This window comes from Zootoca vivipara, chromosome 1, assembly GCF_963506605.1.
Source record: "Zootoca vivipara chromosome 1, rZooViv1.1, whole genome shotgun sequence".
Classification (NCBI taxonomy): Eukaryota; Metazoa; Chordata; class Lepidosauria; order Squamata; family Lacertidae; genus Zootoca; species Zootoca vivipara.
Window position 1 is genome coordinate 31,097,224 of NC_083276.1, and position 21,788 is coordinate 31,119,011.

General features: G+C 39.6%; 1 protein-coding gene across 7 annotated transcripts in view; it reads right to left on the minus strand.

Annotated features, from left to right (window-relative positions):
- Window positions 1–21,788, minus strand: part of MIA2 (MIA SH3 domain ER export factor 2) — a 49,085-nt gene that overhangs the window by 21,986 nt on the left and 5,311 nt on the right. For 2 of the 7 annotated variants that reach the window (XM_060272768.1, XM_035108826.2), the window contains exons 4-13: window positions 16,985–21,407; window positions 15,757–15,984; window positions 15,557–15,651; window positions 7,726–7,857; window positions 6,104–6,125; window positions 5,911–5,999; window positions 4,898–4,969; window positions 3,874–3,984; window positions 2,100–2,171; window positions 982–1,086 (exon numbers count right to left, since the gene is read on the minus strand). In XM_060272768.1, coding sequence (XP_060128751.1) covers window positions 982–1,086; window positions 2,100–2,171; window positions 3,874–3,984; window positions 4,898–4,969; window positions 5,911–5,999; window positions 6,104–6,125; window positions 7,726–7,857; window positions 15,557–15,651; window positions 15,757–15,984; window positions 16,985–21,407 — 5,349 coding nt within the window. The other 5 variants (XM_060272771.1, XM_060272775.1, XM_060272782.1 and 2 more) reach the window with 5 other exon arrangements.

Below are 21,788 nucleotides of genomic sequence, written 5' to 3' on the forward strand. Positions count from 1 at the left end.
ACATGAAAATTAAAATCATGTTTATTGAACTTTTTCAGTTTTAAAAAAGCATGGAAATATATAAGGTTGCATCCAATTGTGTCTTGCACACTAATATAAGACTTTTTGATCCGACAGAACCTTCCATCAGTGGAACACGAAGAGAGGCAATTTTTCAAACCTGCCCTGCGAAATCTGCTTCAGAACAGTTGGGTGCCGGGAAGCCCTTAGAATAGTGTAAGAGGGCAGAAGGGGTCTGCAGGGAGGAGGGGAAATCAACAAAATTGCCTTCCTTCCCATTCTGCTGATGAAAGGCTCTACTGGAGCAAAGAACTTCCCATCAGCTTGAGACACACAACACGACATAACCCAGAATGTTCTGGCCAATATGGAGCTAGAGATTTAAAGCATAAAACCTGACTACGTGGAACAAGTCCAGCTTTCATGTTACCAGTATGCAACCCAAGCCTATGATTAATCATCCCCAAGCTGGAAATATGAGGTGGATGCAATCAGCAGCGAGACAAGTATTAAAAGCTGACTGAGATAGTAGCTCAGAAATACTCTCCTGACATTGTCCCAGGCACATCAATCTAGAAAAGCCTCTATAGGGAAGTCAAAGAGAAAGAGGAGAGTTCTGAAGGAAACACACCCTCCAAGACCAAAGAGCATCCAACCTCTCTGATGGCAAGGAAGCAATTGAACCACCCACCCACCCCGCCGAAGGGCCTGAGTCTTAATAAATGCACTGAAATGCCAAACAGCTCGAAACATCAAACCACTCACAGAATTTGCAACTGATTTACCCCATGGAAGGCAAAGTCACAAAAATTATAGCAGTCTGTGGACTATCACACTTTCCTTTAGCTTTCCCTCTAACTTTAATTAAACTACATAATAATTTAAACCAGAGCCTTAACAATATTTAAAATCATATTCTAAAGTGAGGATACAATGTTCCTTAAAGGTACTCTATAAAACTACACAGTGTAAATAATATACCTGTTTTTCACTTTCATGAAGTTGGTTGTTTTCAGCTATTGCATCTTGGACAGATGTTTTCAACCTCTCTCTGTTGATCTCATATACTTTTAATGTGGACTTGGCCTAAGTGAAATAAAGCACAGTGAAGCTGCTAATACAAGTATATACAAAATACATAGAATCGAATTTACATTTTCGGTTATTTCTATCCATTCCTTTAGTATGTGCTCCTAATCTGTAGAGATGTTCTGTTGGTTGACTTTAGGCATTAGCCTTTACAATCCAATCTTAATACCATATCATAACATTATGTTCCATAGAGTGATACTCACTAAGATATATATCTCTGTTCCCTCATCCACAGTATAACTATGTTCACAGAACCCACCTGTCCCCTGCCAAACACATGATGCTCTCCAAAATAAACAACAGGTACGAACTTTTCTGCTCACCTTGCAATCCTGTGAATCTGGGACAGAGATGCATGCAATCCCAGCATCCCACCTTCAGCAGCAGGAAATTATATACAGTATATCATAGGCATTTGATCTGTGCACCAAAAACCTCTCAATGGTCTGGGGTTCTAAAGCTGTGAGTCATTCATTTAACGCTGCATGCTGATTTTTGAAAGATGTTTTAATGAAAAATAAAATAAGCAAGCAGGGCTTTCTCCACTGACATGACAATACACAGTTCCACCTGTCAAACAGCACTAGTGACCCTGTGTGTACACCCTGTGTTCTAAGTGACAACAATGGAACCTGGTTGCCAATGGCACAGCAGCAGCTTGTGCCCCCCCCCAAACACACACACATTGACATCACTGCTGCATAACTGCTCTGGAGAGTGTACAAGGCAAAAGATAACTTTGGCTTACATTATTTGCAATGCTGAAATACAGTAAATCAAAAGTCCTGAATTCTCCTCCTAGAATGCCAAATTACTGCAGAAAAAGGCAAACCACCTTTAATGGCAAGTCAAGAGGAATTCAATTTGTTTACAAGAAACAAATGTCTAAACAGAGGAGACATAAAGAACTTAAGTTCAAGACTAATGAAAAATGTTGACAGTGAGGTCCAAGATTTTGCTGTAGTGCATGATGAAACATTTACATTAATATCTAAAGATTGGCTTACTTCAGCTACTTGCATTTGAATAGACTTTGCTTCATTTTCTAAGGATTCCATTCTTCTCTGTATTTCAATCAACTACAAAAACAGTAAAATAAATTTATATAAAATACTCTGGTTGATACTGCCTTGTCAAAATAACTGTAAACAAACACTGTATTGAATTAGATTTAAATACTGTATTTCTCAAGGGATCACCTGCAACCATTTTATTTTCAGCTCTCATTGACAGGATACTATATAGCTTGCAATAAAAGAGAAGTGACTCTCTTTGACTTAATCCAGCCAGGCTGCAAAGGAAGAGTTGGGAGTGCATTCTAAGTGTTGTCACAATTCTTTCTTTGAAATTGACAAGTGCACAGCCCCTCCCATCTGTCAAAGTGCCCATGTGGCTATGGGGGTATTTCCCCACCCCCAGCCCTGTTCCCCACCCGTTATAAAATATGCTTTATGCTGGATGCGGCCCACACAAGCCAATTGTGCAGCCCCCGACGCAGCCCGCTCTTACTGGCGCGCCGCAATGCGGTTGCCCATCTCCGGGTCGGCGCGGTACCAGAAATAGCTTGTGCGCACGCCGGAGGGCGGGGGAACGTGCTCCCATACGCACGCGCACAAGCTATTTCTGGTGCCGCGCCGCCCCGGAAATGCACTGGAAATGACATCTGCACATGCGCAGAAGCCATTTCCGGCACTGCGCTGCGCCAAAAAAGCAAGTGTGCGCGCGTATGGGAGCGCGTACCCCCGCCCTCCGGCCCGCCACGCAATAGGTGCCAGAGGAACCGGCCCAAAGCCAGGTAAGTTTGGGGACCCCTGCTTTAGAAAGTTGATTAAATAACTTCCAAAAGTCAACTGGCTCTATCTATTGTGCCCCAAAGGTAAATGTCTCATTCTCTATGAAGGTATTCTATGCACATTTGTAAAGAAAACATTCAATTCTATTAGCTTTGTAATAATGTTTTCATATTGAAAGATCTTCTACTCTTATAAATTCATCTAAACAAACAACACTGGCACAGGGAAACAGGAAGTTCGATTAACTGTAGTCCATGTATGTTTCTCACAGAATGCTGAATTAAATACATGGGAGAAAAGTCCCACTGAATTCAACTGGACTTTTTCTGATGTTCAGGAATGTACAGTTCAGGAATGTACAGTTAATTAAAATGGCAATAATTCATCCTTGGATGAGCAAAACACACAGAGAGAGTTAAGATGCAGACATAGATAGCTGCATTTCAAGAACCAACATTGGGTTCAGGGGTTGCAAATACGGTGGTACATGTGCAGTCTACAGTCTTCCTTGGAACCCACAGGGCTCCCACCCCGCTGCTGAAATTAGGCTTGAAAGAAGCATTCTATTGCAGCCAAAATAGGCTGCAGTGTGCACTTGTTTGCAATGGGATGCCCACTGCAGTTTCTCCGGTTTACAAATGTGTCCTTGGAACCAAAAATGTTGGCAACCCTTGCTGTACATAATTAAATTCAAATAGTGCTGCCTCCAGGACACACTGAAAAATTGTGGACCAGTCTGATAAGGAAAAAATACATTGAATGTATTTGGAATATGAAGTACACAGTGTTTTTGATCAAAAGCCACAGGAACAATTGACCTTCAATGACTTAATGTTATTCTTTAAAAAAAACAACCTAAAAAGCAAATAGAGAGGAGGAGATGAGGGCAGGACATTCTAATTTTAATGCAGATAAATTACACTATCTGATTTCTCTTTGAAGGCCAAACTTTCTCCCTGAGAAAGACTGCTTTGAACAAAAGACATACCAAGTCATCCTGCTCTGATCGTTTGGACTTCTCTTCTTTAACTTCTTTTTCTAAACATTCTATGTCACTCTTGAGTGCAGAGTTCGAGCTGCTCAGTTCTTCATATGCTGCCTAAAATAATCAAGTTTTGAAAGATAACATGAAGACATTTATAATAAGGTTAATCTAGAATGAAGTAGTAGCTATTGAGCACTTTTAACTTTTAATTATGTATTGTAGAAACATTAAGAGCAGCTCCACAGACAAAGTTACATTGGATGTATTCATTATATTTAATTTTAATACACTAAAAATTAAATGCCTAGGTTAAGGATGTACAAAATCAAATTATTCAACCTGCATAAGTCATGCAAATTAAAGTTAGCACAATCTACTTCATTTTACATACTTGATTCTACTTCTGCCAGCCTTGCATGGATAAAAGAGCCTATGCAGAGTATGACATCCCACATTTTCTACATTTTGTTGAGCTTATCTGCAGATAGGGTTAAAAGCCTTTAAAAATGAAATGTGGGATTACCAAAATTCCGGATTCTGCACTTGTACAGTAAAATCCTAACTTAATGCCTTGTGACTGGACAAAATAGCCCCCAAAAAGCAGTGAGTTAGTATACGTACACATCATAAACAACAACATAAACCTATCTAGTGCTGCAGTTCAATGCTTACTTATTTGAAAGTGAGCCGTACTGACTTACACAGTGGGAATTCTGAACAAACATGCACAGGATCAGGTGGTAAAGAACATTCTAGTTTATAAAATATATTTTACAGATGCTCATTCATTTATGTTCCTTCAAATGTGGAATTATGATGAAGATGATTAGCAGGATTAGAAACTGTATTATTTTTTAATGTTCAATTTTTATTCTTTTTCCTATATTGATTCCTTTTTGTTGTTGTTTTTAAGCCAAATAGAGACTTATATTAAAATATGAAGTGATATATAAATAAAGTGAATTATAAATAAAGTGATATATAAATAAAGTGAATTATAAAGTACTTTTCCCAGTTCAACTTTTACCTTCATGCTTGATGTACTGACTGACCCTTGCAGAAGACTGGAATCTTTTAGGAAGTTTTCTAACTCTTCATACTAAAATGAAAATTCCGTATTAAAATTGAAATAATAAAGGAAATCAGACAACCTATGGCTGTGCTCCTCAAACTGCTCTGCTACCAAAAGTTCCACACATTTCAGCTTTATAATTAACAGACTTGTCAAGAACTAGGCTAAACAGGGTGTTCAAATTAGTAGTATGTGAGCCCAGAGAGTGACAATTCCTAGCAGAATTCTCAGGAAAACAAGGTTCTATAAGCCAGGGGTTGCCAAACTGCAGTGCATGGACCATCAGTGGTCTGTGACATGTCTATAAAAAAATCCTACAGCACCTAGCACAGTGCATTATCATTGCTACCACAGACAGAAAAATAATTAAGTGGTTTGCCAAGACCCTCTGCAATTTTCAAGTGGTCCATGGAGGGGAAGTTTGGGGAGCACTGACTTGGTACCAATGAACTCTTTTTTCTTAGCATGGTTATCACCCTTTTGCAGTGGGTGATCTAGGTATCTTTGCACATTATAGCATTTCTATTGCAGGCATATTGCATGGTTAATGGTTTCAGAACAAGCCTGGATATTAAGTCAGTTTCCACTATGGCTCACTATCTTGACTTGCTCCATAAAAATTAGCCAACAATTATTTTCCTGGTTCAGACTAAACGGGAAACTTGGTTAAAAGAAAGCTTTCTGGTTGGTTGGTTGGTTTTCTCACTCGTACAAAGGAAGGAGCAAAGCAGGTGTGTGTGTAGCCAAAATACTCGTTCATCATCTGAATGCAGCTCCTATGTAACGAGGTTGTGCAAGTGCATTGGAATAAGAAATGGTAATTGAAGGGACACACACATTTATTAAGCCAAATTGATATAAAATAAAATAAAATATGGAAGTCTATATTCTATTACAGTATTTAAAAAATTTGGGCAGAAGCAATAACTCTAAGCATTTAAGCTTTGAAGGGAAACAGTAACCATTACCTCTTTTTTGCAGAGACTGAGTTTTTCCAGTACTTTACATTTGTCTTCAACTAGTTCAGCAACTTTACTGGCAAGCTGTTTCTCTCTTCCTAAAAAGAGGAAGAGCTATATGTGGTAACCTTTAACGGAGAGAAAACGGTTTCAACTCAATTCTGCAGCTAAACTCAACTCACAGACAAAAATTTGAACTTACCTACATAAAGTCTACTTCTAATCTGCAAAAGAAGAGCAAATATTGCAGTTTGTTTACAGCATAGATGGGATTGAGGCTCAGTTTTCCATATTCAGGGAAATTTAGAGTAGCATAGTCAACAAAGTAGATTCCCAGTGCCAGAGCAAACATAACATTAGGGCTCTCTTAAAATCAATTAAAAGATCAAAAATAGGCAAGCAGCTTGCAGAATCACACACTTCCTCCCCACAATTCCCCTTTAATCACAGTTAAATGATACATCGCCTGATAATAACAACGCTTAAATCTAACTTCATTCGCCACATAAACAGGATTTTCAGAATATGGAGCTGGTTCATAATTCTGCATGGGGAACTAAATTAGCCTTAACAGACTGCTAATGTTATTGCAGTCGTGTATCTTAACTGGGGATAAACAAGACTGCTCTCAGGAAGGAGCATGCAATCTCATAGGCTATTTGTATCTCAGTGTATACACAGCTGGCCCTTTTCTCAACATGAAAGTTAGCTCACCTGCCAACTCTCACAAGTGATAGCATAAAATATGCCAAAAGGCAAAACTACAAAGCAAAAAATAATTAAATTGCAAAAGTTAAAGGACCTACTAGACAAGAGTGTCTATGTGGCACTTAAGCAGTTTGGCACTCTACGGATGCAACATTCTCCGCCTTTCACTATCACAGAAAGAATGTAGTTGGTCAAGGGAACCGTGGACTCAAAAAGGTTGAAAACCTCTGCCACAAAAAGGTTGAAAACCTCTGCCACAATCCATTCGCCATTGTTATGTCTGCCAATGACTCAAAGTAACAAACAGCTTGTGAATGGAGTGGACCCTTTGCACAACTTTGACATGCAAGTGCTTCCCACTACATTCTTTCTGCACTTCATGCAAAAAAGTAGTACTGTGGTAATCAGTCACTGTCTGTGAAATAGTACAGGAAGACTATTGTCTAAGATCTAAAAGCTTTTTAAAAACTCAATCTAGACTGAATGGATATGGAACTTCAGAACACAATAATGTAGCCACAAAATAAAGGTATTCCTAATTTAATAGATTCAAATGCTGTTTCATCATCTTGCTGATGAAAAATACACACAAAATCTCATGCAAATTAAAGTTTCCATAATGTTTCTTCAAGCTACAAGGAAACATCAGAGCAATATACTAACATCTTTAAAAAGATGTGGTGGGAGTCAGGGTGAGGCCGAATGGACAAAAATAAAGAATACTAGAAAATTAGATAGTTACATCATCAGGGACAGCAGTTTGCACTACTGAGTATAATTTAGTAATTATTCAAATTTTATTCTGAAACTGTAACCTATATAGCCTTGAATATTTCAAAGAAAGCCAGTTTATTAAAACTGAAATAAATATAAACTATTAAAATAAATGCAACTAAACATGGAGATGGATTTTGTTGAATTTGCTTTTCTGACACCAAGTTGAAATATAAAGTTGCCAAAATACAGACAAGTATATAATTCTACAGCTAAAATCCAAAGCCACATCATAGGAGGTCTGGAAGAATGTTACATAGGATTATAAAAATACAAATGAATATGTTAAAAGCAATCCAACAAGTCTGATAAAACTCTGTATAACTCATACTGAATACTTACTGACTGATAACTCCTACACATCAGAAGTAAGATAGTAAAAACGGCAACAACTGCACCACAAACCACCATTTCCCATGGAAAGCCATAAAGATCTGGACCAGGTTTCATATTTTCAGGCAATGCTGCAAGAACCTTAAAACAAAAATGAACAAAACTAGCTTTCCCCCAAACAATTAAGAGCAAGATGTTAACATAAATTGTGTATATTTGATCAGGTTAATATAGCGTTATTTCAAAACCAATTGATAAAACATTTTTGCAAAACAGAAATAAATACAATAGAAAAGTTGGAAGGGGGAAAGAGATGAATGTCTCATGATAAGCAAACTCCGCAGTTTAGTGTTTCAGTCTTTTATGTTTACTTTTTTAGAACTGATATAGACACTTATCAGAAGCCCTATATTTTATCTGGAGATTTCATTTATTTAACAGTATTGTTTAATAGAAGACAAGAGTTATGTTCTTGATAGTATTGTATGCACACTTCTAAATCAGACAGATAGGTGTGCTATCCAATGTTTGCTTACATAGGGTTGCTTTTTTTAGCAAACCCCAAAAGTTGATGCTCATAAAGGATGGAAAAATTATTAATAGAACTAGGAACACTTGTTAGCAAGAGAACTAGCTTACAGTGCCTCTCTCCATATAGGACAAAACTGCTAAACAGCAAATGACAGGAAACAGACTTATAAGATAAGGCAGTGTCAAAGATTTGGTTGACTAGATGAAATCAATATATGAAACAAAGACCTTGCTTCCACACACTGCTTCTTGGTTTCATCTCACTGTCCTTCTAGACTTGCCAAATCACAACGTTGCAGCAACAGCAGAAGCTACAACTTGCAGAACTCCCTTTACATAAAATTCTTAAACGGAATAACAGCCCTGTCAGGCTCTATAGACTAGGAATAGAGAACCTGTGGCCCTCGAGTTTTCACGGACTCCAACTTTATCACCCTTGACCATTGACAATGCTAGCCTGATCAACATCTGGAGGACCCCAGGCTCCTCATCCCTGATCTAGATTCTAAGGTATTTATATAGCCAGTGACTTTTTGAAAGACAGTACCTATCCCTTCAAATCGCCATCATTTTTCTAATTCCTTTCTAGTTTCCATCCCATGTGAATTTTTCCTTGACACCATTTCTTCTTGTCTCCATAATCAGGTTTTATCAGATTCCTGCTTTTCAGGCTACTGCCTACAGTGTCCCTTCAGATACCCCCACCTTTCCCTTTAGATACCCCACCTTTTGGCCAATCCTCTTAACTACTCAACTTACAGGCCATTCTGACATTATGCATTGTGATTTCTTCAGAGCCTCCTCCTTTGTTATTTAGCTCACCCGCCACGCATACACTTTTTTCTCAGTCTATTAACTGCACTCTACCCTTCAATTTCCAGAAGGATTAGACTATTATAGCAAAAACAACAAAGTATGGCATAAACTTTCACATCTCATGAAGTGCACTATGGCCCATGAAAGGTTATGCCCAGTAAAGGAAAAGTGTCACAACACTCTTTATCCTACGGTAACTCTATCACTCAGCCACCTAACTCTATCACTCAGCCACCTTATCCTTGAATCTTAGCTTTACTATCGCCACATCTACAGCTGCCCTGCAAAACTATGTACCTGCATTTTAAACCCAGCCAAACAGGCGATTTCCTTTACTCTCATTTTGATCCCTCAAACACTGGACTGTTAATGAACATTTTATGGCCTCACACCAGCTTGAATAATCTGTATCAGAAACTTCACCACCACATACATAATGCTGAGCAGATCTTTCCATGCTATTCTTCCATCTTCAACACAAGATGAGGGCTTCAAAACCAAACTGGGCTCTTGAGCAATCCTTGGTTTAGAATTGGTCTTGAACTTGGGCCTCACCATCTCAGACACAACTCTATGAACTGATCCACACATGCAAGTCTTATCACACAATAGCTGGCGTGAATTGCTTCTACCAAAAAACATAGTACAGTATTTGAGGCTGGTTTGATCCAAGGTACCTGATTTATAATGGTTGCTACATAGAGGCAAATCAAAGACTGACAAATATGCACATGTGAATTCAACCTATAGTATTCGTACAGAAGCAAATAGGATACAAGAGAGAGGAATAGACTACATTAGAGAGCCACTTTGAGTTTTACAGCAGACACCTCTTTCCTTGATCCAGACAGAGACCCGCCAATCCCTTTAACAAACAGGTGACAGACAAAAGACAGCTTTGGAACGAAACTGAAGCAATGAGAAAGCTCCACCTGAATGTCAGCCTATCACAGCTCTTAACAGCACAGGAACCCTATCAGGGAAAAAAGTGGCAACCTACTTGGCTTAAGTCAATGGTTGCATTCCTGGTACCACCACCATCTACCCACGGTACACAGCCAACTGGGAGACATTATGCCAGCCTGGAGGCACTTTGTCATTAAAGGGCTTCATCTGAACCTGGACTTTGTCCTAGAAATGGTTCTTCATAACCAGGAGCGCTTGAAACAACACGGCCGTGCTTCTGAGCATGTGCAGGGCGCAGTCCCGCCGCCTCTTGAGTACCGCAGCCGCCCCTACACACTTGACGGGCGGAGGGGGGCAGGCTTTGGGCATCTCCCTCGTCACAAGGCAAGCAAAGGCGGCATCACAGCCAGAGGGGAACGTAGAGCTGCAGAGCCCCGGCAAAGGCCGGCGACTCCACGCCCACCCGGCGCCCTGCCCTTCCCCGCACTCACGCTCTCCAAGGCCAGTCCGCAGTAGCGTCGAGCGCTGTCCCGCCATCCCAGCCCGAGGCCTCCGGCCACGGGCTCCACGGCGTCCTCCGGGCTGCCCCCCACAACAGCGGCGTCGCCGGCAGCAGCCATCTTTACTGCAGCAACTGCTGCTCGGCTCAGGGGCGCCCAGCGACAACCGGCAGCGCCGCCCACACCGCCTCTTCCTGTCCTGGGCGCCCGCCCGGCGAACGGGACGCACCACCGGCAGCCTCGGAGGGGGGAGCAGGGAGAAACCATGGCCGGAGGGGAGGGAGAGTCGAGCGCCGGGAAAGAAGGTTGCCGACGACACGACACCGCCGTCGCGAAAGGATTTTTAAAAGGGGGGGGGAAGAGGTGGGGGGGACAGGAGATATGGCAGCGCTGCCGGGGAAGGAGAGGCTGTTTCGGTGTTTGGTCAGGAGGCCGTATTTCAGTCGCCCCCACTGTATGGCAGTAGGAAGCACCCACTACGCTGTATTTTTCTGCATGTTCGCAAGTGGCAAAATAAATGATCCAGCCCCGAGGAGGCTACAAACCAACCCAAAGCAGCCACCTGAATGACACAGAGCAAGCAATCCCTATGCAGCCATCTTCTGTGTCTGCTCATGTTGCTCTGGGAAAGGGCGGTGGTGCAAGTGAATTTGGTGGGGACAATAAACGCCAAAGAAGACAGTTGTAATTTTCTCTCCGGCCCAAATCAAATCAGTCTCTTGGCTTTCAAGCCGGTGCAAGTTATTGCAGAGTATACTGCAACATATGCAAAGGGCACTAAAGAGCTTTCAACAATATGCGGTAGTTGAGGGGGTTAGGGCTTGCAGCAGGATCCTTGGACGAGATGAGGCATGTTACAAGCATATCCCTATTTTAATCTGTGGAAGACTGAAGGATATGGACTATTAGTATAAGCTAATATGCAGCCCAAAACAGACAAAGAGTAAGAACACAAGAAGAGCCTGTTGGATGAGATCATTGGCCACCTAGGTCCAGCTTCCTGTTCTCACAATGGCGTGCTAAATGCCTGTGGGGAAATCAGGAGCAGAACATGAGTTCTCTGCATGCGTTTCTTTGTGTCCATAGCCCAATTTTCACATCTCCCTGTCTTATGTGCAGTGTCTAAAGGAGGGATGGGGAACCTGCAGCCCTCCAGATGAGGCTGACTCCAGCTCCCATGTGCCCCAGGTAACATGGCCAATGGTCAGGAATTATGGGGGTTATGGGAGCAAGATCTGGAGAGCCACAGCTTCCTCATCCTTGGTCTTGAAGCCACTCTGAAAGTAGGTCACCCTACAAGGGCTGAAGCTACAGACCCTTAATACAGGTCACCCTTTTTTGTAAACTTGAGGGGAAGTTTTCAGGTTGAAAACTTAAGGCAGGGAATCAAGCTAAAAGCTTGTGGACTTTGAGTGGGGAGGGGGCAAGGAAGAAAGTCCAAGTATCTTACTCTGGGAAATAATATTTATGGGAACTTTAAACAGCATTAGCATAGAGATGACAATTTGATTAACTCCAATAACAATACAGTAATAGCATTGTGTTTCAATCTGGGATCATTTTAAGTAACACTGTGTTCAAGCATGTGCCTTTTCTCTTCAAACAGATAAGAATGCACAGTTTGCTGTTAAGAATCCTAGAATACTTGGGATAATATTCCTTGTAGTACTTGCAGTTCTTAGCAGAAACACCGAAGCGGGAGAATACTGCAAACTGCAAAGTTTGCAGGGGAAATAAATTAAGCTACGGTAATAGCCTGTGGGTGGGGGCCAAGGAAGAAAAGGAAAATACTCTACTCTGGAAAACTATATTTATATCTAGGAGTATGAAATAGGAGACATTTTGATTAACTCAAACAATTTCTTCCGTAGATTCTTACATTAAATCGGTATAGGCTATTTTCACCTCATAGTGTATAAACAGCTGGCCCTTTACTTCAACATGAAAATTAGCTTGATACCTGGGTGTCATAACCTGGGACCATGGTGAATGTCATGACCTAGGAACTATTCCTAAAACATGAGGAATAAGTTAAGAAGCTCATCTGCCAACTCTCAAAAGTAATAGTATTCAAAATGTCAAAAGACAAAACTACAAAGCAAAAAATAAATAAACAGGCAGCAGTAAAGGACCTACTAGACTGGAGTGTCTATGTGGCACTGAATAGTCTGGCACTCTATAGATACAACATTCCCCGTCTTCGTCTTTCACTATCGTTAAAAGTTTAACTACCTTTAAAGACTTACCTCTTCCTCTGCTCTTTCCATTTACGGACCAAGAATAGTAATCACATAAAAATTAGGTTTAAAAAAATCTGTGAGAATAATTAAATTAGTTCTAGTTTCCTAGTTGTTTATCCAGATAACAAGAGCTCCCATAGCTTATGTTTCCAAATGGAAAAGAGATCCTGCTTTGACATGTATGCGTTTAAGGAAGGGGTGCAAAAGGGAGGTTAATGACAAGCAACTTTCTTCCAGTATAGTATTACAATAGTTAGGTCCTTGTGAAATATAAGATTAGTCACAGCAAGTATTTAAAAGGTATTGCTAAACAGATGCTTAGGTAAACCTTTTTGTTTTCTTTTTTTACAAGTATATGACTCAGTTGAAAATATTATCTTATCAGACTCACAAACAACAAGGCCTAAAAGCTGGACTTGAAAGGAAATGCATGTATGCTACCTGTATGGCAGTGCTGGTTTCATATTAATTTCTATTTTCTCATGTAATTGTCTTATGCTGTACATAAGACACAAATTGAATTGAACTTGGTGGGTCTTACGTCCAAGTAAGCATGTTTCAGTTCAGGCTGTCAGTCATTCTTTCTTCAGAACATTCCATACACTTTTAATCTCTTATGGTTACATTTTAAGAAACCCCGGATAAGAGTTATTTATTCCATTAGGTAAAGGTAAAGGACCCCTGGACGGTTAAGTCCAGTCAAAGGCGACCATGGGGTTGCGGTGCTCATCTCGCTTTCAAGCCGAGGGAGCCTGCATTTGTCCACAGACAGTTTTCCGGGTCATGTGGCAAGCATGACGAAACCAATTCTGGTGCACGGAGGACCGTGATAAGGGCCAGAGTGCACGGAAATGCCGTTTACCTTCGCACCACAGTGATACCTATTTATCTGCTTGCACTGGCGTGCTTTCGAACTGCTAGGTTGGCAGGAGCTGGGACAGAGCAACAGGAGCTCACTCCGTCACGGGGATTCGAACCACCGATCTTCCAATTAGCAAGCCCAAGAGGCTCAGTGGTTTAGACCACAGTAAAGGTAAAGGGACCCCTGACCATTAGGTCCAGTCGCGACCGACTCTGCGGTTGCGGCGCTCATCTCGCGTTATTGGCCGAAGGCCGGCGTACAGCTTCCAGGTCATGTGGCCAGCATGACTAAGCCGCTTCTGGCGAACCAGAGCAGCACACGGAAACGCCGTTTACCTTCTTGCTGTAGCGGTACCTATTTATCTACTTGCACTTGCTTTCGAACTGCTAGGTGGGCAGGAGCTGGGACCAAACAACGGGAGCTCACCCCGTTGCGGGGATTCGAACTGCCGACCTTCTGATCGGCAAGCCCTAGGCTCTGTAGTTTAACCCACAGCGCCACCCGCGTTCCTAGACCACAGTACTACCCTATTTACTCCATTACTGTATGAGGAAGCTGCTGCAGCTAGAAAGGTTCTGAAATTTTAGAGTCCTCTTATTTCTGTCAGACAGTTAAAGCTTGTGCCTTTTCACCAAGTCTGTCTGAATTACCACATTTTTATTTATACTTACATAAATTTCTTTTCCATCATATCAAAATGACTCAGGACAGCTACAATATATTCTTCTGTCATTTGACCTATACAATAATAGCTCTGTGATACAGGTGAGGCTGTGGGATACCAACTTGTGCAAGGTCACCCTGATTGGCTTCAGAGTTGAGCAAAACTCATCTCTCTTGCCTTTTACAAGAGTGACAACTGTGGGCTTTCAGGAAGCTTTATGCGTCACACAAGATAATTAATTCCATTCTACCTAGAAAATAAAGTGATGAGCCAAGGAAAACATGTCATCTACTGCTCCTTCACGTCATCTACTGCAAGGGGTTCCTAGTGTTTTAGCAAGGGGACCTTCACAAAGAATTTGCATGTGTTACAAGGCTTAGAACAAACTAAAAATGTGATGGCAACCATGCAAAAAGCACATATACATATGTATACAAAAATCAAATGCCTCCCTAGGAGGCACTGTGCACTCTTGTATGCATTTATATGAGAATTCAGGAGGCTTAATACAACACTGCTGCCTAGACCTTTAAAGCACATTTGAAGCACATTTTCCCCTCAAAAGAATTCTGAGCACTGCAGTTCTTTACAATTACAGTAGATCCTTATCCCCTCCACCCACTGCAGGCCAAATTTAACAGGTAGATAAAGAACAGTTCTTGGTGATATCACAGGAGTCAGTAGAGATGGAAGGTTCTGTCAATTACAGTTCACTCAGTTTCTGTTTTTTCCAGTATTAAATTCAGTTCTACACATTTCTGCAGTGATTTGCAATTCTTTAAAAAACAAACCTCATGAAAACACTTCAGCATTTCAGTGCAAATCTCTCCTAATAAACATTTTTTTTTGTATTTAGCTTTGACTAATAATATTCATTTCTGCAAGCATTTTGTCCTAATATAATGTATTTTGTTTATAATGCATTCAGTTTTAAGCACACGTTTACCCTAATATATGCATTTTTGCACACATTACTTGCCCATACAACTGCATCGCAAAATCCAGGTAAGTGCGGATTTGGAAGGATGGCTGCATTTCAGTTCTCATATTGTTTCAGAAAGTGTGAATTTGATAGATCTTCCTTTAAATGCAAACTGAATCAAATTTCTCCCCCATCTGAACTTGCAAACATTCATAACTTTCGTCCATCCCTACTTTAGATCAGGTTCAGTGCTATTTGAAAACTACAGGGAAGTGACAGGGGAGTGTACTAGCAAATGCAAACTTAGGAGGAATTTTGTGCTTAAATGTCAAATAAAATGTTTTAAAAGCTGTAACTAGTGCATTTTTATAATTATTGTAGAAATACAAATAAACGTACCTTTTTACTGGTAGATGCCATCACTGAAAAAACAGGTGTTATAATGGCACAGAAGTCATTCAAATGCAGGCTTATCTGAAATAGCCATTCTCTTTCTGTTTCATGTAAAAGTAGAGGAAGAGTGAATGAGTATTACAATATATCTTCTTTACAGAATACTATATTGTAATTTTAGGTTTTAGATTAATCATATTCCTTACCATTACTGATAGTATAGTTATGAGTCACTAGATTGTTCTCTGATAATTTTCTTCTTGAATTTGGCTGATGGTGACTATTTTTGGCTGAAGTACGTATTTTCTTCTCTGTATTTACTGGAGACACATTATTTGCTTCTGTATGTTGACCACTGTTAGGTTCTTTATCCAAATTCAAGTGATGTTTTTCTTTAGGAGCATCGTCAGGTAATTTTCCATTATTGGTCATACCTGCAAATAATTGTAAAGTGGTATATGTTTATTTCCACCTGATTACCCCCCCTTTTTTGCATGTCAATTCCCAGGATCCTTATTCATATCTCATTGTCTTTTCAATCATTAAAGTTCTCCTGTACTACAGTCTCCCAACTTACAATTAGCAATAATTCTTTAAACAAGGAAAAGCTAGGTGTTACTATTAAAATCAGGGAATAGACCACCAAGGCAAAGCATAGTTAATGAAATGAATCAAGGAAGCTCTTGGAGGCTAGAAAGTTCCTTCAGAAACCTGAAGTATTGTCTGAATAAAGAGGGGGGAAGGAAACACAAATTTTGGCAAAAGAAATGCAAGCAGAAAATAAGGAAGAAAAAAAGCATTGGATCACATCCCTGAAATTATTAAGACTGACAATGTAAAATTATTGCATTTAAATATGTTAGAAGCAGGAAACTGGCTAGGGTGGAGATGCATACAAGCATGACTGATGGAATTTGAACCTGATCACTTCTGGAAGCCTTTTAAAATATCAATTTATTACTGTGACAGGGAATATGTTATATTTTCGATTCTTATACTGAAGATGAAAATTTAAAAATGACTTTTCCTTATATTCAAATTTAGTAAACTGTAATGGACTAAAATCCAGGTATGTAAGCAACAACAAATAAGCCTTTTGTTAATAGCCCTACCAAACATGTATCTTCTGAGATACAATTCTTGTGGGACTGTTGCATCCTTCCAGCACCCAGCGATTTATTCTACTGATAGAAAACGAATGATTCTCCTTCTGTATTTTCGGTTCTATAATATATTTCCTTACAAAGCACAATACAACTTGATATTATCCTGCTGTTGTGTAAAGTTATAATGGGCATCAGCTTCTATATTTCATTTTATACTGAAAAAAAATCACATCATTGGTCAGACATTTTGCTTTTTTAAAATACAAAAGCAAAGTGTGATATTGTTCTTGCTTTGTTAACTTTTATTATCAAAACAGTGGTCTGGTACCTGATTCTGCCTTTTGGGTTTCACATTTGTTTCTGATGTCCAGCACAAGACTGTGCAGTTCTGGAAGTAAATTCACTTTATCCTTCAAACACTTTTCATGTCCACTGTTTAATTTATTTTCATGTTCCACCAAAGTAGTCACTTCTTTCATTACCCTGCGAATATCTTCACATGGAAAAGTGGTGATATCACGGCGAAGTTTTTCAAACTCTTGCTCTAGTAGCTGCAGTTCATGCCTTTCACACATATTTGCTTCAAGTATCCTTTTAGATTCCTCAACAAACTTGAAATAAAGTTCCTGTAATCCACTGAAGGAAGTGGCTTCTTTCAGGTCCAACTCTGTATCAGGTGTTAACTGACCATTTTGAACTATTGTCTCCTGATTTGCAGATCTGTCATACTTTTGGTTGTAATTTTTTGAGTCTGCAGCAACAGATTTTTCCTGGATGCTGCTGTCTCTTTCCCCTGGGCCCTGAGATCCCTCTTCCTTAATTTTAACATTATCTAAATACCTGATAAATTTTGCGCTCTGAACTTCACCTTTGTCTTGTTCAAAGTTACTTCTCACTACATCAGCCTCCTGCCTCTTTGTCTTAAGCTGTGTTCCAATAATATTTCTACTATCTTCATATTTTTTAGAGTCTTCATCGCCCTTATTTTTAAATGGCTCTCCAATAAGCCGTGATAGTTTACCAGAAATGTTACTCCCGACACCTCCTTTCTCTGTCTTGTCACTTGTGCAAGCTACATTCTTGCATCTTAGTTTTTTCTCACTATCTTTATCTGTTTTGCCTTTTTCTTGACTATCTCTTGCATGCCCAGAATAAGCTACTTTCTCTGCATGGTTTAGATTTTTAGGAAAAGGAGAAATTAAATCATGTGCAAATGTTTCATCGTGATGATCTTTAGCTAAATGCTGTGTGTCCATGGCATCTTTAGCATGTGGAGGGATAGGATCCATATAATCATGCACAGGCTGAAGATGATGTGATAAATGTTTGCTAGGATTAACATTATTATCCAGATCAGATGTATCACTTTGCACTTCTAAGTGCTGGATTGGATTTTCACTGGCAGGACTTGTTCCAACTATGGTATATTGTTTCTGAGGTAAACTATTAAAGTCAGTTATCACTAAACTGTCTTCAGGTTTTATGTCAGTTATCTTTGAAGTTGTGTATGCTATTTGTTTCTGATAATCAGGTTTAGTTTCTTCAGTATTTGGAATGCTATCTATTTTTTTATGCTGAGCTGAGATTCTAAGCTTCTTCACTTCTAAACCCGCAGTTAAATGTTGTTTTCTATCATGTCCCTTCTGACTCATAAACTTTTTGTCAGGTACTAAGCTCATAATATTGGTACTCTGACAGTCAAGAGAGGAAGATGATACTTGTTTGCCTTTTAACTCTTTATCTTCCTTCTGATGTGTCAGACTTGCACACATTTGTGGTGAGTGAACACTTTTCTTGGGAAAAGTGCCAGAGGAGCTAGGATAAGGAAATACACTTTGCTCTTGCTGATCTATTAATGAAGCATCACTAACGTGAGCACTATCAAAATGTTCCTCTATTGCTTTTGAATTTTGTTCCTCTTCAACACCTTTTTCACCTATCTGCACTTGTGGGCCCTGAAAGCCTTTCTTCTGCACACCATAGGCGACAGAATCATAATTCAGTATGCAGCTGCTAGGCCCGGAAATCTCCTTTTCACTTTGAAACACTTCCTCAGACAGTGGGGATGGTCCTTGATTATTTGATGTATTTTGTTCATTGTGTCCTTGTTTGCCTTCACTAAGTTCTGAAATATGCTGTGAAAAATGCATCTGTTCTTTTGCACTTTCTTGAGAAAACAAATTCTTACCTACCTTAGTAACTAGACTTTGGTTCATCTCATCTTCAGCACTGGGGTTGATAGAAAAATAATCTTGGATGGCATGGGAGGGGACACTTTCTATATTTTTAACATCAGGAAGTTTCTTTTCATCATGAGAATCTATAACATTATCTGCCCTTATACTGTTGTTTATATGTTTTTTTGAATGTAAATGTAGCACTGGATCTGAAACTTGTATTCCTTTCATAACATCTGTATAACCTATGGCAGGAGTATGACTACTCCCATTCAAAACTTTTGAGACTAAACAATTATTTTTATTAACATTGTATTTGCTAGATTTGGAATCTTTGTTAATAGCCTTATACTGTTGTTGTTGTTGTGGTGGTGGTGGTGGTCTTCTTACACTGTATGTTAATTCTGGTGCTTCATATTGTTCTGTTAAAAATGGATTCTGATATTTTGTATTAAAGTCTCTGCTCCCTTGGATAACTGGCTTATCTTCATCAAGAGGTATCTTATCTTCGCCTGGAATGTTCTTTGATTTGGAAAAACTATCTGCATGTTCATTCAGCTCCTCGAAAAATAGTGCTTGTTCAACATTATCTGGTCTGACAGCTTTCCCATCATGTGGCTCATCTTCTCCTAGGATAGATTTTTCATAGGAATATGTGTCTTCACTAACATAATCCTTTCGCTCTGCCAAATCAGCTAGCTTTCGTGGGTCTAAAGAAAACTGTTGTTTGGCCTCTAAGTTACGAACATTGTTTTTATCTTCTATATTGGAATGGCCTTGTGTGTCCAAACTATGGTCCTCAGGTCTTCCATACAAATTTTTCCCTGTACATTGACCATAGGAAACCTGGTGTTCCAACTCTGCAGATTTTACTGGCAAATGATGTGGTGTGTTATCTTTCGCTAGTTCTTCACCCTGTCTCTTTCCTCTACTTTCTTCACTGCCTTTTACTGCTAAAGAAGGCAGCAAAACGTTTCCCTGGGTAGTATCAGCACCTCTGTTTTCTGGCACCTTTTCAGTAATATTCTGATTTTCTAGTAATTCTTCTTTGCCTATATGTAATACTTCCTCACTCTTTTTAAATTGGGTGTTTTCCTCACTAGACTTTAGATTATTGTGTGCATGCTGAGCATGATCGGTTCCTTCAGATATAAAACTCTGAAAATTCAGTACACTTGTAAAATAACTAACAGAAAAGAAAGATATCGGGTTTTTAGGACCCTCATGATTTTCTTCCTTTGCAGTACCTTGACCTATACTATACGATAACTCATCTACAGCTGATTCCTGTGGACTCTCAACAGTTACATACTCATGCCCTGGTTGATTATCTGATGTAATCCTATTATAATCAATGAAACTGTTATACATACTTTCATACCAACCTGACTGGTCATTTGTTCTTTCTGACTCCTTTGTTACAGCTTTAATTTTATTGATTTCCATAACTTGGTTGTCTGGTATTGAATCCTGTTCTGCATAGGGAGACTTAAGTCGTTTATCACCATGCTCATCTGCTAACTGCACATCAGAATCTGTTTTCCTAACATGTATGCCTGGGGCTTCTTGGTCATATTTTTCTTTCACTTGTTCTTCGTAAAGAGTTGGTTCAGCTGTTTGCTTTGGGGTTTCTTGAACAATTTCCCCTTTGTCTCGTTCTTCATCGGGCATCAGTCTGCCTGTTTGCTTTCTCAAGCCATCGTCCATTAAGCTTGATTGTTCACTTGGGTGCTGCTCTTCATCTTGATCTGCTTCTCCTCCACCTGCAAGCTTTTCTTTGTCTGCGTTTTCTGTAGCATAACGAAAAGGCAAAATATCACTGAATTCCAGATCAAACCAGCTTGATTCAGCTTGTTCAGAATTGCTACGTTCTTTTATTCCTTCTGATGCGGTAGAACTGCCATGGTTGCCGGGAGTGCCAGCAGTGGTGCAGCTGTCGTGGATTTCTGGATCATTTTCTTTATACAGCAGATCAAGTTCTGAGTTGTCACTTCCAAGATGCATCAAATTTGTGAAAGTACTTTTAAACCAGCTGGAGCCCTGTGGTGCTGTTTCACCCTCTTCATTTAATTTTTTAAAGCCACTATCATCAGTTATTGCTATTTTCCTGCGCCTGAATGTAACTTCTTCTGTTTTCTGTGATATTTTTCTGACCACCTCCTCATTTTCATTACTTCCCAAGCCAAGCCAGCCAACAAAACCAGACACAGTCCAGACTGACTGAGTTGGGACAGCTTGCGGAGTCTGACTAAAATGGTCTTCTTCCGGAGTAGTCTCATCTTGTCTAGTCTCCCCGTCTCTGAGTTCTGTATCACCACGGCTTGCAGTTTCCAGCGTATGCAGGTCTTTGTATTTACTGTCAGATTCTTGACTGTCAGGAAATTGTTCTTTATATTCATTTGGGTAAGATGTACCTCCAAGTTTCAAGACTTCATCTTCAGGCATTTCCAATTTGGTGTCTTTTTCATATGAGTACGGAGGTATATATTCATTTTCTTTGTCATAATGATTAAGTATGCTGTCTTCATTTTCAAAAACGTATTCCCCTTCATCAAGACAAAGGAAATCAGTTTCCTAAAAATAAGCAAGTGTCTGAAGTTAATACGCTACTACCCATTTAATACGTCTCTATTATTTCTTAACATTATATCATTGTGACTATTTTTTAAGCATGCAAAATGGCAAGTTATTAAATAATTAAGTTGTTAAATAATTGTGAAATGTACATTCTCTTTAAAAATTAACACAAGGAATATTTAAATCAGAGCAACTTTATCAATCATTTTTATGAGACCAAGTTGAGTAGTTCATGCATTTGAAAGAGGTCTTTAGAACATGTTTTGCACACATGCAAATGTATATTCTTATGCATATTCGTTGGAAGGGGCAGTGATAGATACTTAAAAGACTCTGGGGCACAGGCCTTTGAGTAGAGATGGGCAAATCTCTCAATGT